The sequence below is a fragment of the Nicotiana tomentosiformis genome, chromosome 6 (genome assembly GCF_000390325.3).
Source record: "Nicotiana tomentosiformis chromosome 6, ASM39032v3, whole genome shotgun sequence".
NCBI classification, from domain to species: Eukaryota; Viridiplantae; Streptophyta; class Magnoliopsida; order Solanales; family Solanaceae; genus Nicotiana; species Nicotiana tomentosiformis.
In genome coordinates, this window is record NC_090817.1 from 60944909 (window position 1) to 60960798 (window position 15890).

At 41.6% G+C, this 15890-nt stretch overlaps 1 protein-coding gene across 1 annotated transcript; it reads right to left on the reverse strand.

Moving 5' to 3' along the window:
* Window positions 1-4311: 4311 nt before the first annotated feature.
* Window positions 4312-5751, reverse strand: LOC138894072 (pectinesterase inhibitor 10-like). The gene is made up of 2 exons (XM_070178746.1): window positions 5745-5751; window positions 4312-5051 (listed from the first exon to the last, which is right to left on the reverse strand). Exons 1-2 carry the CDS (start codon window positions 5749-5751, stop codon window positions 4312-4314), a joined length of 747 nt encoding a protein of 248 aa, XP_070034847.1.
* Window positions 5752-15890: the final 10139 nt, after the last annotated feature.

Below are 15890 nucleotides of genomic sequence, written 5' to 3' on the forward strand. Positions count from 1 at the left end.
GCCACGGACATTAGGGAGATTTGATGTAGTTGGGGTCATTATGGATAGACTGACAAAGTCTACACATTTCTTTCTAGTCATGACTTCATACACTATGGAGCAGTTGGCTAAGATCTATATCATGGAGATTGTACACTTGCATGGGGTACCTATTTCTATCATCTCAGAACGCGACACTCAGTTTACTTTGCATTATAGAGAGCATTTCAGCGTGAGTTGAGCATGCAAGTTGAGTTGAGCACCGCATTTCACCTTTAGATGGACGAGCAGTCCGACTGGACCATTTAGATTTTGGAGAATATGTTGAGAGCCTATGTCATAGATTTTAGAGGCCAATGAGAGCAGTTTCTACCTATGGCAGAGTTTGCCTACAACAACAGCTACCAGTCAATCATTCAAATGGCTCCGTATGATGCCTTATATAGGAGGCAATGTCTTTCTCCGGTTGGTTGGTTTGAGCCCAGTGAGGCTAAGTTATTGGGCACAGACTTAAACGGTGATGCCTTGGATAAGGTGGAGTTTATTCAAGAGAAGTTTTGCACAGCACAGTCCAAACAGAATAGTTATACTGATAGGAGAGTCTGTGATGTGGCATTCATGAAGGGTGAGAAGGTTCTTCTTTGAGTTTCGCCTGTGAAGGGCGTGATGAGGTTCAGGAAGAATGGCAAGTTGAGCCCAAGGTTTATTGGTCTCTTCGAGGTGTTGAATAGAGTTGGTGAGGTTGGTTACAGATTTGCCTTGCCTCCTAGTCTTTCAAGAGTTCATCTGGTATTCCATGTTTTCTTGCTTCGAAATTATCATGAAGATAGGTCACATGTCTTTACTTCAACACAATGCAGTTGGATGAGAATCAGGCTTATGAGGCGGAGCTATTGGCCATTTTGGATAGTTAAGTTTGGAAGTTAAGGTCAAAGAACATTACATCATTGAAAGATCAGTATAGAGGTCAATTGGTCGAGGAGGTGACATGGGAGACCGAACATGATATGCGGAGAAAATATCCTCACCGTTTTTATATCCCATGTATGATTCTAAACTCGTTTGAGGATGAACATTTGTTTCAGAGGGGGAGAATATAACAACCCAGCCGATCATTTTATATATTTGAGCCATGTTTCCCTATTTCATGCTTCTTATATGTTTGGTTGTTGTTTTGTGACTTGTAGGGATGGTTGTTTTGGGTCTAGGAAGATTTTGGAGTGAATTGAAGCACTTAGTTCCTTTTTGGAAAGCTTAAGTTATAAGAGCTAACCAAGGTTTGACTTTTGGGTAAATACCCTTGTATTGGTGATTTGATGAGTCCAATAGGTTCGTATAGTGATTTTGGACTTAGTCATATGTCTGAATTTGTATTTGGAGGTTCCTAGGGTGTTTTAGCGCTAATTGTCGAAAGTTGGCAATTTGAAGGTTTGGAGAGTTCCTATATTTGACCGGGGGTTAACTTTGGTGTTATCGGATTCAAATTTTAGTTCTGGAAATTGTAATAGGTTCGTTTTTTCATTTGAGACTTGTGTGCAAAGCTTGGGTTCATTCCAGATTGGCTAGGCTTGAATCGAACGCTTTGTTTAGAGTTTGAGTATTCATGAACTCAAGAGAAGTTCTATTTGTGTTTTGGCATTTTATTTGTTGTTGTGATAACAGAGGCGGATGCGGATTCAGCCAGAGCTAAGTTCATAGGTATTGCCTAAAAATATCAATATTATCGTATGTATTTGGAGGCTTTGGGTAGGTTCGAAAAACATTTATGGACTTGTTGTGTGATTGGCCGAAGTCCCGGATGGCGAGGTGAGTTTCGGACCACCCGAAGCATTTTGAGAGTTGCAGGTTTTTGCTGGTGTTAGCCCTCTTTGTGATCACGAAGGTGTATCGCGATCGCGGAGGGCTGTTGAGCTGGGCATGAAGTTCTTCTTCCCCTTTGCGACGGAGGAGTCGCGTTCACAATGGGTTGTGGCTAATTATCCTTCGTGTTCGCACCAAGGTAGTCACGCGTAGGAGGATGGCAGGTTGGGGATGGCTGGAGCTAAGCTTGTGCGTTCGTGAAGGACTGATTGCATTCGTGTAGGCCCGTGGATCTTTGTGCATCGCGTTCGCGTGCTGGGGCCTGGTTTGCAAAGGGATAATTAAGGCAGAGTATTTTTGTGCTTCGCGAACGCGAGGCAGTGGCTGCGTTCGCAAAGTGTTATCTGGGGCAGACCTTAAATGTTATAATTTCGGTACTTAGACCTATTATTTCATATTTTGAGCCCTAGACTTCGAGAGGTGGAGATTTTGGAGAGCATATTTACTAATGCATTGGAGGTAAGCAATTTTCACTCGATTTGGCTTTATATCTCGATTCCCCATGGATTTTTACACCTAAAACTTGGAATTTTAAAGGGAAAATTTGCGGTTTTGTCTACAACTTAGGAGAGTGAAAATGGGGGATTTGGAAGTCGATTTGGACTCGGTTTTATAATCTAATCATATATTTGGACTCATGGGATTATGGGTAGTTGGGATCTACCCTTTGACTTAAGTTTTGACCGTGTGGGCCCGGGTTGAATTTTGTTGACTTTTGGGAATTTGATAAAAATATTAAGCTTTATTGTTTGGAGTTATTTCCTATGGCTTTGTTTGATGTTATTGAGTTGTTTTTGGCTAGATTCAGGTCGTTCAGAGGTGGTTCTAAAGTAAAGGCATTTTTGGAGTATTGATTTCGCTCGTTTGAGATAAGTATATTGCTTAATCTTGTATGATGGAATAACCCTTAAGCTTTGATCGTATTTGCCTAATTGTAATGCATTTGATGCGACATATATGCGAGGTGACGAGCATATATGTGAGTGCTATGCATGAAAATTGACTGGATTAGATTCTAGGCTTCTACTATGCCTTGATTGAGTCGTATGCTCTTTATGATACATGTATATTTCATTATATGACTACGCGAGCTTATCCTTTCATGTTAGAGATCATGTTTAGAATTGTAATTTCCTAATTGGCCAAGATAGGCATTCGTGGAATAATGGCTAAATTGATTTTGTTGTAGTCGTGCTTATATGTTGAACACTTATCCACATTTCATTATTATCATGTCCTTGTGAACTTTATTAATGAGTTATAAGGATATGCGTCTTGATGATAATTTGTTGTCTTGCATTGTTGTTTTTTTGGCACATGTGGACTTGTTGGGGGAAGTGATTGGGTGTTGGTATGAGGTTTTTGCCGTACGACTGTGATTAATATTGTTATTGTGTCGGGGTACGGAGCGATAAGGGTGGATATTGCTATTACGGAGCGACTAGGGTATATATTGTTATTACAGAGCGATAAGGGTGGATATTATTACTGTGATTAAATGTGGAGTACGATATGGCATATGTATCTATTTCTATTTGATGATTCCTTTGTAAAAATTAGGTTTTCTTACGTTGAGTTGTTATCACCTGCTTAAACAAAATTGTTTATATTTTACTTCGTTATATTTATTATTGTTGCTAGTTTTTTATATATATTGCACAAGTTCTTTAATTAGTGAGTATCATATGAATTGAGCCTAAGTTACTACTTCAACGAGGTTAGTCTTGATACTTAATGGTTACCGATTATAGTGTACTCATACTACACTTTTACATATGTTTTGTATAGATCCGAGTTCTGGAGGTACCAAGCCTCGTGAGTGAGCTTGTGATGGATTGAAAGGATTCAAGGTAGTGTTGCATGGACACCGCAGACCCTTGGAGTTCCCTTCTCTTATTTTATACTATTGTATTTTCTTTCAAACAGTTTTGTACTTATTGAGGCTCGTTATGTATTCTGTTTAGAGCTCATGAATCGATATTTCTTGGTTTTGGAAAGTTGACTTATGTTTTGGCCTCATTAAGACTTAATTCCACAATTTATGTTAAATTCAGGGTTATTATCTTATTTAAATATTTTGTACCATTGTGTGCTTGGCTTACTTAGTCTTAGAGTTTAGGTGCCATCACGACCATCAGCAGAATTTTGGGTCATGATAAAAAGGAATTAGTACAGGATGTGGTAGGTGGGAAAGTGAGTGAGGCAATAAAAGTTGATACTCATGTAGAAGTAAATGGAGTCGATGAGTCGTTGAAAGAAAAATAGGGAGAACAAACTATTGATGATGTAAGTAAGGGAACAACTGAAAAACAAATGGTGGAACCTAGTAAAGAAGATCTGGGGGAGTATTAGTGTTGTAGTAGAAGCACCAGAAGCCCCTGAACAACAACCAGGTCCTTCTGCTGCCGGTGAGGGAGAAATGGTTTGTGTGGGAGATGTTGAAGTGGTTGTTGTGCAAGAAAATGGTTAGGCTCAAGAACCTAGTTCTTCGAAAGCTGATCCTAAAAAATCAGAATCTTTTGATTGGGTAGACACTAAAGAAGAAGGAGAAAAGGAAGGAGAGACAAAAGCTGAGAACGAAAGTAGTGCCGATAGTGATGATGAATTGGTACACTTAATTGCAAGGATGAGGGAGAAGAGATAGGTTGAGAAGAAGACCATCCCTAAGTGGGTAAAAGCAGTGGCAAAGAATGTTGTGTTACCCCTTAAATCTGTCACTCTTGGGGGTAGAACACCTGTAACTAGAGGAAAAAGCAAGATAACTCTTGAGAAGACATTAGAGGAGAGTAAGAAAAAGAAGAAAGAGAGAGAGGGGTTCAGACTGGTTGATGAGTCTGATGTGGAGGAAGTTGACCTGGTGAGTGAAGAAGAAGAAGAATAAGGAGAAGAGGAATGAGGAGAAGAGGAAGGAGGAGAAGAAGAGGAAGAAGTAGAAAGAGAAGAAGAAGAAGGAGAAGAAGAGGAAGGAGGAGAAGAGGAAGGAGGAGAAGAAAAGGAAGAAGTAGAAAGAGGAGAAGAAGAAGGAGAAGGAGGAGGAGGAGGAGGAGGAGGAGAAGCAGAAGGAGGAGAAGAAGGAGAAGCGGAAAGAGGAGAAGGAGAAGCAGGAGAATGAGCAGAAGGAGTAGATGGAGAAGGAGAAGAGGGAGGATAAGCAGAAGGAGGAGGAGGAGAAGAAGAAGAAGAAGAAGAAGAAGAAGAAGAAGAAAGTCCCTCTGCAAAGAAAAGAGAAGAATAAGGCTGAATAATCTTCAGCCACTCCTAAGGAGAGGTCCTCCAGGAAGAGAAAGGTTGCACTTCCGAGCTATAAGCAAAAGGAACCAGTTCCAAATGCAAGATAAAGACTCAGAGGAAAATTGTTATTGTGGGCAGAGAGGAATGATTCTATGAATTAATCATTTTGAAGGGTCTAATTGACCCAGCTATTGTAACTACATTTGGGATGAAGGAGTAGATGGAGAAGCTTGATATTCGAGGGTGGATGCATCTATTTTGGTGCCCACTCCCAGTCATGTATGGTGAGTCAATGCTTCACTTTTACAAAAACTTCAAGGTGCTTGAGGATGGTACAGTGAGGTCTAAAGTGAGGGTAGTGGACCTTGTTCATGATGAAAAGTCTGCTAGGGGAGATATTAAATGTCCCAATGGTGGGATTTGACACTTATGGGAGGCGTGAGTGGCCTGAGTTAGGAGTGAAGGAGGATGCAATGTACTTTACTAAAAAGTACATACAAGAAAGGGAAAAACTTATGGCAAGAAAGGTAGGAAAGGGAGAGATGAAATAGGTTCACAAGTTGTTGTTTGAATTTGTGAACCATTATTTGTTGCCTCGATCTGAAAGAAGGCATGAGGCCACTTACTTAGAATTGGTAGTGATGGAAGTGGTAGATTAGAATAGGATAATTAACCTTCCATCACTGATACTTAAGCACATGGCAAGGGCAGTTGATCAAGAGAAGGGTACTCATGCTCTGCCCTATGGGTTCTTACTGACTAGGGTATTCGAACACTTTAAGGTTCCCTTAAGAGGTCCTAAAATGAAACTAAAAAGGACATATTTGATGAGGAGGACTTAATCTGACTGTGTTGCTAGACTACTAGGGACTAAGAGTAAAATCATGGTCTCTAATGTTCTAGAGGAGTTGGATGCTGCTGCCAATGAGCAAAAGGAGAAAATAAGAGGAAATTGCCTCACTGAAGGAGGAAAATAGGAGATTGAAGGAGGAGATGAAAAAAGAGTATGAGGCTTTTGCTGCTAGGTTTGATAGGCTTTTAGGGCTTATTCGCGGCGAATCCTCTTCTAGAAAAGAACCTGATCCTCAGTTCTCTTAGGTTTCCTAGTCTGTCCTTAGTTAGTCCCTAGCCATGTCCCCTCAATGACCAATTTCTAAATTTATTTATTTTTTTGTTTTGATGTTGTTACCAATTTGCCGGGTTTGTTTAACCGTCTTTTAGATTGGGACCTTTGGGCTTAATGCGGTACATTAACTAATGAATATAATTTCCTTGTTTTGGGCTGAATATTGTGTCTTATCTGGGCAAATTTTATTGGATTAATTTTCTCTGTCTCTGATAATTTGTACATGTTAGTGTAGCCCCAGTGGCCATGAGTTAAATTTGCTGATTTTCTATTTTTTTGATGATGTCAAAAGTGAAAAGTTAAGTATGTGCATACTCATTGATCAGTAAACCCGGTTCCTTAATTGACATTTGGACTAATAAAGGAGGATGTTATTGAGTTATCTGTTTGCAGGCCTTATAATGAATCCATGCCTAGCCATCTAGAGAGTTGCGATGAATGGAAGGTGGGTCCCTTATACTTGTACAAATATGGACAAATTGAAGAAAAGTGTTGTTAATGAAACTAGTTCTTGTGTTGAAGACTAATGAAAACTGAGCAAGTTGTTTACTGTTTTACATATGTATTGATCATCATCAAAAAGGGGGACTTTGTTGAGATGAGCATATAATTACATTTTAATGATTAACAAACCGTAGCAGATAACCAGGTCTCATGTTCCAGGTTGTTGTGTTACTAGACTGGTATGCATATAAGAGATACAAATGCCAAGTGAACCAGGTTTGTAGCAGACCAGTGGCAGAAGACGCAGAAGGTCAGTATACCTATGCAAGTTAGAATCTTCATAAGATCTTGTTCGTACCCTAAAAGGAATATGTCAATTGGAGGAGTTCGTGGACAAAAAGAATTTTGTATTTATGGGAAAGACTTGCATAGAAAGATAAGGTTGAAGAGTTGGTAACAAATAAGGAAACCAAATCTAAAAAGGAGAGGTTTTTTATAATCAAAATATTCTAGGTTTTGGAGCAATAATTGAAGAAGAATTTCGGTCAACCTTGCAACTATAAAAGAAGACTTTTTGTCACAGTTCAAGACTACTATTGAGAGAAATCACATAGAATCACCTCTGACAATAGCAATCACAGCAAAAAGATACTTCTGAAGATTCAACTAATTGTGAAGAACCAATTTTTGAAGATGTGTGAAGAACCATTTTTTGAAGATGAAGCTGCTCAAGTTCTTTAGTTATTAGGTTGAGTCAAGTGTCCTAAATTGTATCCTATTTACCTTTTTTGAGAAGTATAGTAGTAGGTTATTGCTGAAACATCAGTTTTTCTAAGCTTCCTAGACTAGAGTTTTAGTTTGGGAAGAGGTTGCCATAATTGAGTTGATTGTAGGAGTTAGGGTACTAGAGTTAGTCCCCTTAGTTATAGAGTTGTAACCTAAAAACTACTCTTTGAAGTTTAGTGAATGTTTGAGGAAAATCCTATTACGTTGGTCGTGATTTTTATTCCCTTGAGCAAAGAGGTTTTCGACATAAAAATCTCTGTCTTGATTAATATTTTGCAATTATTTCTGTTTGGATTGTTTAATGAACCAGGTTCTTTGAAAATGTAAAAATCGGCTAACACACAATTCAATCCCCTTCGTGTGTCTAGATATATCCTGAAATAACAAACTAAACAAAAAATCACAAGCTTGGTGAGAGAAAGGAGCCAACAGTTAGTTGAAAAATACTGGAAGGCAAAAAGTTCGCTAAGCATATCATCATGCACGTAATGATACAAGTAGAAACTAGAAATCGACAAATGAAAACAAAAGGCATTCGAAGGAGTTAAGCAACCAGATACGGATACCATATTCATAATTAATTCGTAAATAAAGTGATGAAAAAGGTTATGCTTGGTGCATGGTGTGTGTCTGTGTGATCTGAAAAGATGTTTACGGAACTTGATTAACGAAAGAAGATCTCTTTTTTGTTTACCAAACTTCACTTCACCATAAATGAAGTTAATAGGAAATGTTTGAGAGCAGCAGAGCCATGTACCTTTCCTATTAGAGCTACAGATGTGAAGATGAAATAATGTTTAAGCAGCTCAATATCACGAAGTTCAAGTATATTTAATTAAAAAGCTTTTTATGTGAATTTATTTTGTATAGAAAATATTATAAGAAGATTGGTGTTTACCCTCAAAATCGAATAACAATTGAATTTATACGTGGTTTTAAGGATACGTGATATAGCTTGATACAAATTAAGAAAATAGATTAATATTGAAAGTGACAATAAAAGAAGAAATGCAAACCACACAAATTGAACAGATTTGGCTTTCGAGTTCAATCACCCTCGAACAAAGAAATGCCTCAACTGATGTAAGAACAGAATAACAAGATGATAAAGGCTAGAAATAATAGAATATTAATTTGTGCTGCGTATTGCAATGTCCCTTACAAATGATCAGACCCCCATTTTTATAGTAGGGGAGTCCTACTCTTGATACAATTCTATATAAGGTAAAAAATCTCATGATTTGCTAATTAGTCGGCCTCTCCTTGATACGTGCCGGAATTTTCACCGTGATCCCCAACCGATCGCGGATACTTCGGCCTTCTATTATTCGACTCGGCAAATTTCCCTCGATCTTATTTGGTTTCAATTTTGTTCGGTCCCAGGGTCACGAGCTCAACGATTTGACTTCGCCCCTTGGTTCGATATAACCCGAGATCGAGCTTTAACCTGTCACGCTTCAGTCTTGATTGGTCAAACAATAGGTGAACCTGTTTTCGACCGTATATAGATAATCCCCTTATTTTTCGGAGAGAAGATGACGAGAAACGATATGAACTTACGAATCACGCTTCGATGGATCATGATGTAAGCAACAAACGGTTACTGAAACATCCGATCATGACGTAAGCGACAAATAGTTATCGAAATATCCCGTCGGTCCAATTACCAAGGAATTAAATGCCTGTCAATTGTTGGTCGGCCACTACGGGTTTTGAACCGTCATTAGCAAACTATAAATGCCCAACTTTCATTCATTCAAACATTATGTTCAAAGCACCTTCTATTCTTGTTCTTCAAAAATCCCTTCAATCTCCAACTTTTGTACCCAGATTTCTTAAACCTTTTGCAAACCACTAAGCATACCTTCTTAATTTCCTCTTCTTCATCTCTACACTAAAATGGTGAAAACGTCTAAGACTGTTCCACAAAAGGAGGCCACCTCTTCATCACGACCCGCCAGCGATGGGACTGCGGCGAAACCACACCATGAAGAGTTCGTTCTTGCAGGGTGCCCTACCGTTGCTTATTTCAAGGTCAAAAAAACTTCTACGGTACTGAGTCGATGCGAGACGGTCTCGAGATATATATATACGATCACCGATGATCTCCTCTCCAAGGTCAAAGAGTATTGCAACTGGGCCGACAAGCATGTGATGGTGCCTTCACATGAGGAAGCAATTACTACCCACATGGAGGGTTTTTTAAGTGTTTACACTTACCCCTTCACGTTGGGTCCCTTAGAACCGGTCATTATTGCCTTCTGCAAGAGGTACGAGGTGACCCTTGGCCAAATTCACCCCTCCTTCTGGAGGATAGTGATTCTTCTCCGCTTTTTTGTAAACAAAATCGAGGGGTGTCCCTTTACCCTCGATCATCTTATGCGCCTGTACACTCCCCGACTCTATCGAGGGGGATTAATCATACTTGCTCGCCGGGCCAGTAGGGCCCCGTTATCTAGTATAAATGAGGCTCGGGACCGAGGCTGGATGGGCCGGTTCATTCGAGTAAGGACTTCGGACTTGATCCATGCCGAGGACATGCCATTTCCCGAGAAATGGAACATGAAGCGTAAGCACAACTTCGCCTTAAAGATTTTATTTATTGTTTCTCCCCTCTTCTCCCTTCTTATCAGTATTTTTGTGGTGCAGTAGTGGCTAAGATGCCGGATGTCGTTCCCCAACTCAAGGTGTGGGTCAAGGACCTTGTGTCACAGAGACCATATTCTGAGCGTGCATGGATGGAACTATCGAAGGGTCGGTGGGAGGTCCGTAATCATGGTAAGTTTTCTTTACTGATTCAATAATGTTTGACTTTCTCCTTGCAGTGTCGAATTATTATCGGTTTTGTTTTGTAGGTCTCCCCAAGGATCTTGCTCTGAGGCCTCCATCCGGTGATGAGGATGTGCCTCTCGAGTCCCCTGCCCCGAGGCAGGGTGATAAGAAGAAAAGAAAAAGGGCCCCGAGATCTCCGAACTCGGAGAAGCAGAGACCGAAAAAGAGGCAAGCGCGCAAACCCAAAGAAAACATCAGCGCCCTCCCATCGGACTCAATCCCCCCAACCGAGGGATGAATTCGAAGAAGAAGAAGACAATTCTAAGCTAGTGACTCGGGTGCGAACTGCTTTGCCTCAAGCCGGGGAAGCTGTTGAGAAGGCATTGGCCGAGATTTCCGAACAGGAATGGGGTGCGGCTACTTTGCCCCAAGCTAGGGGAGTAGAGAGGGAGACTGGGGCCGACAATTCTTGAGCAGAGGAAGGTGCCTCGAAAGATGCGCTTGGGGTGACTAACCTTACCGGGTCTCCTCAATTCTTAGATGCCATGATCTATGAGGCCGGTATGCTAGAAGGTCGTTCTTACGAGGGGTCTCAAGGGGCGATATATATCCACAACTTCTTGGATGGGTTAGAGTCCACTGCCTCAGAGGACGTCACTGGGCTTGGTGACTTGCTGGTGCCAAAGAAAGTACTATCATCGGGGGCCAGTGGGTGTTCTTCGAGCCTAAAGTTGGTGGATCGGTTCCTGGCCCCGAGCGTTAACCCTGACCAAAGGCAGTCAATAATTTTCTCTTTCCCGGAGGATGCTCGGGTTTTGTCTGCCTCAGTGGGGGTTGCTAGCTATCTTCGGTGCTTGGTGACCGAAGAGGACCAGGCCATGATGGCAGCGGTGGAAGTGCCCTGCCTATTCAATGAAGCTCAACAGGCTTTGAATTGGGTAATTTCGAGTGCCCCTTTATTATGTATTTTAAATTTGAAGTTGCAAATAATCCAAACACCTTTCTTTATGCGTGCAGGCCTCGGTACTGAACCATGAGACTTTCCTTCGATACCGGGAGGAGTTAGCCCAACACGAGGCCGAGGTTCGGGAGCTTATTGAGAAGAGGGACACTTATAAGCTTCTGAGTGAGAAACTTCAGGCCGAGTTAGAAGAAGCTCGGAAGGAGCATGCCGAGTAGGCCAAGCATGTAAATCGAGTACTTGAAGATAGTGACGACGAACTGGACTCAGTGGCTAATGATCCGATCCTCCATGTTCGACAAAGGCTTGAACAAATCGGGCAACTCCAGGCACAGGTAGACACGATACAAGCTGAGGCCGAGGAGTTCAAGAAAAATATGGATCTCATAACCTTAGAAAAGGAAGTTGTCAAAGAACAACTGGCATCGGCCAAGACCCAGCTTTGGGCTAAAAAAAAGAAAACCTTGGTGCAGGCCAAGAAGATTGAGGAGCTCCAATCTGAGCTAAACTCGGCCATTTCTGGTCAAGAGAGTCTGGCCAAGGAACTCGAGGCGGCCAGATCAAAGGTGGTTGTGGCGAAGACCAAGGCTGATGCTAAAGTGGCCCTATTCAAGGTTGATGTCGAGGCGATTCAGGAACAGGCCAAAAGCATGGTTGAGTAGGCAAGGTGGCAAGCTCGAAGGGAAGCCCTCGAGGGAGTCCATGCTCAGAGCTTCGACATACTGGCGGAAATCGAGAATGCCAAAGTAGAAGAAGCCAGGGCCCAGAAGCTGGCTTTTCCCAAGGAAGATTCCGAGAGCTTAACTAAATCTGAAGGCGGGGAAGATCCCGAGGATGAAGACGCTGCCCCCGATGAGGACCAGGCCTTTAGATATTTTTATTTTTTCTTTTTGCATCTTTTTGAGGATGTTTTGGCCATTGTATATTTATGTATCGGGCCATTTTGGCCTTTGTAAAAAGATATTTTATATATATATATATATATATATATATATATATATATATATATATATATATATAAGGCTTTCTTTCCCTTTCGGCTTTCAAATTTTTCCTTTTGCTCTATTACTTGTATTCGTGAAGGCCGGAATGCCTAGCATAAAATAACTTAGGTTATGTTCGAAAGTTCAAAAAAATCTTGCCTTTACATTACTCTATTTTAAGGCATTTTAGGGGTTCGGTGTTACCAGAGACCTTTTCCCAAAGTAGGTAGCCAAGATTATAGTTTGCCGAGGGTAGCCTTTAGAACCGGTTATGAAATATTTTCTTTTTTGAAGGCCTAGTTTTTGTTATGGGTTTCGGACGTCTCCGAGCCGTGTTAATATGGTCGTAGACTTTTAGTTCGGGAGCTGCCCATTTGACTTGGTTTCCTGAGCTATCTGGGCTTGCCCAAGATAACAGTCCCCGAGTAGGGTGGCCGTGGCCTTCAAAAATCGGGGGGTTGCCTAATAGGTCTTATGCCCCCGAGGCCCAGTGACTTGGGCCGTTCGAGTTTATTTTTAGATGGCAGTCCCCGAGTGAGGGAGTGATCATTCGTACTCCGGTCATAAGTGGCCCTTGAGCTTGTTACCTTTAGGAGATCGAAAGTACGAAATTCTTTAAGGGATATAAAGAGGAAATATTTTTAAAACATAAAATGATTACAAGGAAAGTAATTCTCTTTATTCTTGTGCAAAACAGTTATACATGCATACATGTTTTATGCCAGAGCGCGAGCAATCTATGTGGGCACAGTTCGTTTAACCGTTTGGCCCTTACAATAAATCTTACCTATCAAGACCCTTCCTTTACGAAGTAATTTCCTTGCTAAAGTTGATATCTGAAGGTAATGCATATCTGAGGGTAATTGTAGAGAAACCTCGGAGACTGTTAATACGATCTTCGACACTAATTCATAATCGGTCTTTGATTCTAAGTTAGCACAATCCATTGTTGCCTCATTAAAAACCTTGTCGAAAAACCCATTTGGGACAAAACCGATCTAAGAAAAAAAGAGTGCAACGCGTGCTTTCAAACCTAAAACTTCGTGCCACTTCTTGTCAATCACCTGCAACTGTTAGTCTGAAATAAAAGGAAATGAATGGGGCCATACCTTAGCAGTAATATCATTTTAGGTGAGTTACTTTCCACTTGTTCGGTAGTTGTTCTCCGTTCATCATTCCGAGCTTATAGGATCCTTTTCTGGTGACCTCGAGAATCTAGTACGGTCCTTCCCAGTTCGTACCCAACTTGCCTTCGTTCGGATTCCGGGTGTTTTGTGTGACCTTACTTAGTACTAAGTTCCCGACATTGAAGTATCGAATGTTGGCCCTTCGATTGTAATACCTCTCGATTCGTTGCTTTTGGGAAGCCAATCGAACGAGGGCGGCTTCACGCCTTTCATCCAATAGCTCCAAGCTCGTATTCATGGCCTCGTCATTTTATTTCTTTGTTGCATATCAGAATCTGATACTTGGCTCCCTGACTTCGACCGGTATTAGGGATTCGGCACCTTAAACCAATGAGAACGGAGTAGCCCCGGTACTGGACTTCACAGTCGTGCAGTATGACCAAAGAACTTTGGGCAGGATTTCCTTCCATTTCCCTTCGGCGTTGGTTAACCTTTTCTTAAGGTTTTGGATTATAGTTTTGTTGGTCGATTCGGCTTGGCCGTTCTCGCTAGGGGTGATAAGGTGTCGATAAGATTCTTTTGATCTTATGATCTTCGAGGAACTTGGTCACTTTGCTGCCGATAAACTGTTTCCCATTGGCACACATAATTTCGGATGGCATCCCGAACCAACATATGATATGTCCCAAATGAAGTCGATGACTTCCTTCTCCCTAACCTTCTCGTATGCCTGCGCTTCAGCCCACTTAGAAAAATAGTCATTCATAAATAAGATAAATTGAGCCTTACCCGGTGCCCATGGAAGGGGGCCGAGGATGTCCATTCCCCACTTCATGAATGGCCATGGTGACAAGACTGAATACAGCAGTTCCCCGGGTTGGTGAATCATTGGAGCATATCTTTGGCATTTGTCACATTTTTGAACAAACTCCTTTGCATCTTTTTCCATGTCGATCCAGTAATAGACGGATCTGATCACCTTTTGAACCAATGAATCGGCGCCTAAATAATTTCAATAAGTGCCCTAGTGAACGTGCCTCAGAACGTACTCGGTATCTCCTGGTCCTAGACATATTGCTAGTGGGCCATCAAACATTCTTCTGAACAAGGTTTCATCCTCGGACAAGCTGAATCGAGCTGCCTTTGTGCACAGGGCCCTTGATTCTTTTGGATCTGAGGGAAGTTTCCCGGTCTTCAAATACTCTATGTATTTATTACACCAATACCAGGTTAAGCTTATGGAGTTTATCTCGGCGTGACCTTCTTCTACTGCTGACCCCATGAGTTGTACAACTACCTCCCAAGTTGAGCTCGTCGTCTTCGACTGACGACCCTAAGTTTGCAAGGGCATCGGCCTCAATATTTTGATCTCGAGGTACGTGTTGCAATGCCCATTCTTTAAACCGATGTAACGTTACCTGTAACTTATCTAGGTACCTTTGCATTCATTCTTCTCTGACTTCGAACGTTCCATTAACTTGATTCACCACACTGTGGGAGTCACACTTAGCTTTGATCACCTCTACCCCACGATTTTGGCCAGTACGAGACCTGCAATCATGGCCTCATATTCGGTCTCATTGTTAGTCAATTTTACAGTTCTAATGGATTGTCTAACTCTGTTGCATATGGGTGGCTTCAGTACAATGCCAAGTTTGGACCCTTTTGTGTTCAATGCACCATTCGTAAAGAGGGCCCACATTCCTGAAGACATCCCCGATTTTACTAACAACTCTCTTTTGACCTCGGGTATTTATTAGAGCCGGCGTGAAGTCAACCACGAAATCTGCCAAAATTTGAGATTTAATGGCTGTCCGAGGTCGATATTCAATATCGTACCTGCTGATTTGCAAGGCCCATTTGGCCAATCGTCTCGAGAGTTCGGGTTTATGCATTATATTTCTCAATGGGCAAGTTGTCACAACACATATAAGGTGGCATTGAAAGTACGGTTTTAGTTTCCTAGAGGCGCTTAGCAAAGCGAGCGCCAATATTTCTAGGTGGGGATATCTAGTTTCGGCCTCACCCAAGGTCCGGCTAACATAATAAATCGGAAATTGCATACCTTGTTCTTCCCAAACTAGGACTCTACTTACCACTATCTCTGATACTGCCAAATACAAGTATAGTTGTTTGTATGCCCTTGGTGTGTGAAGTAGTGGCGGGCTCGATAAATATCGCTTAAGTTGTTCCAAGGCATGCTGGCATTCCGGGGTCCATGTGAAGTTGTTTTTCTTCTTCAGCAACGAGAAAAAATGATGACTCTTATCGAAGGACCTCGAGATGAATCGCCCCAAGGCGGCTATGCGCCCGGTTAGCCTTTGCACAGCCTTCACGTTGTCCCCTACCGTGATATCCTCGATATCTTTGATCTTGTCGGGGTTGATCTCGATTCCTCGGTTGGATACCATGAATCCGAGAAATTTACCTGATCTAACTCCGAACGCATATTTTTCCGAATTCAGCTTCATGTTGTACTTCTTCAATATACTGAAGGTTTCTTGCAAATGCTTTAAATGGTCCTCTGCTCGCAGGGACTTAACTAATATATCGTCAATGTAAACTTCCATAAATTTCCCTATTTGTTCTTCGAATATCCGGTTTACTAGGCATTGGTAAGT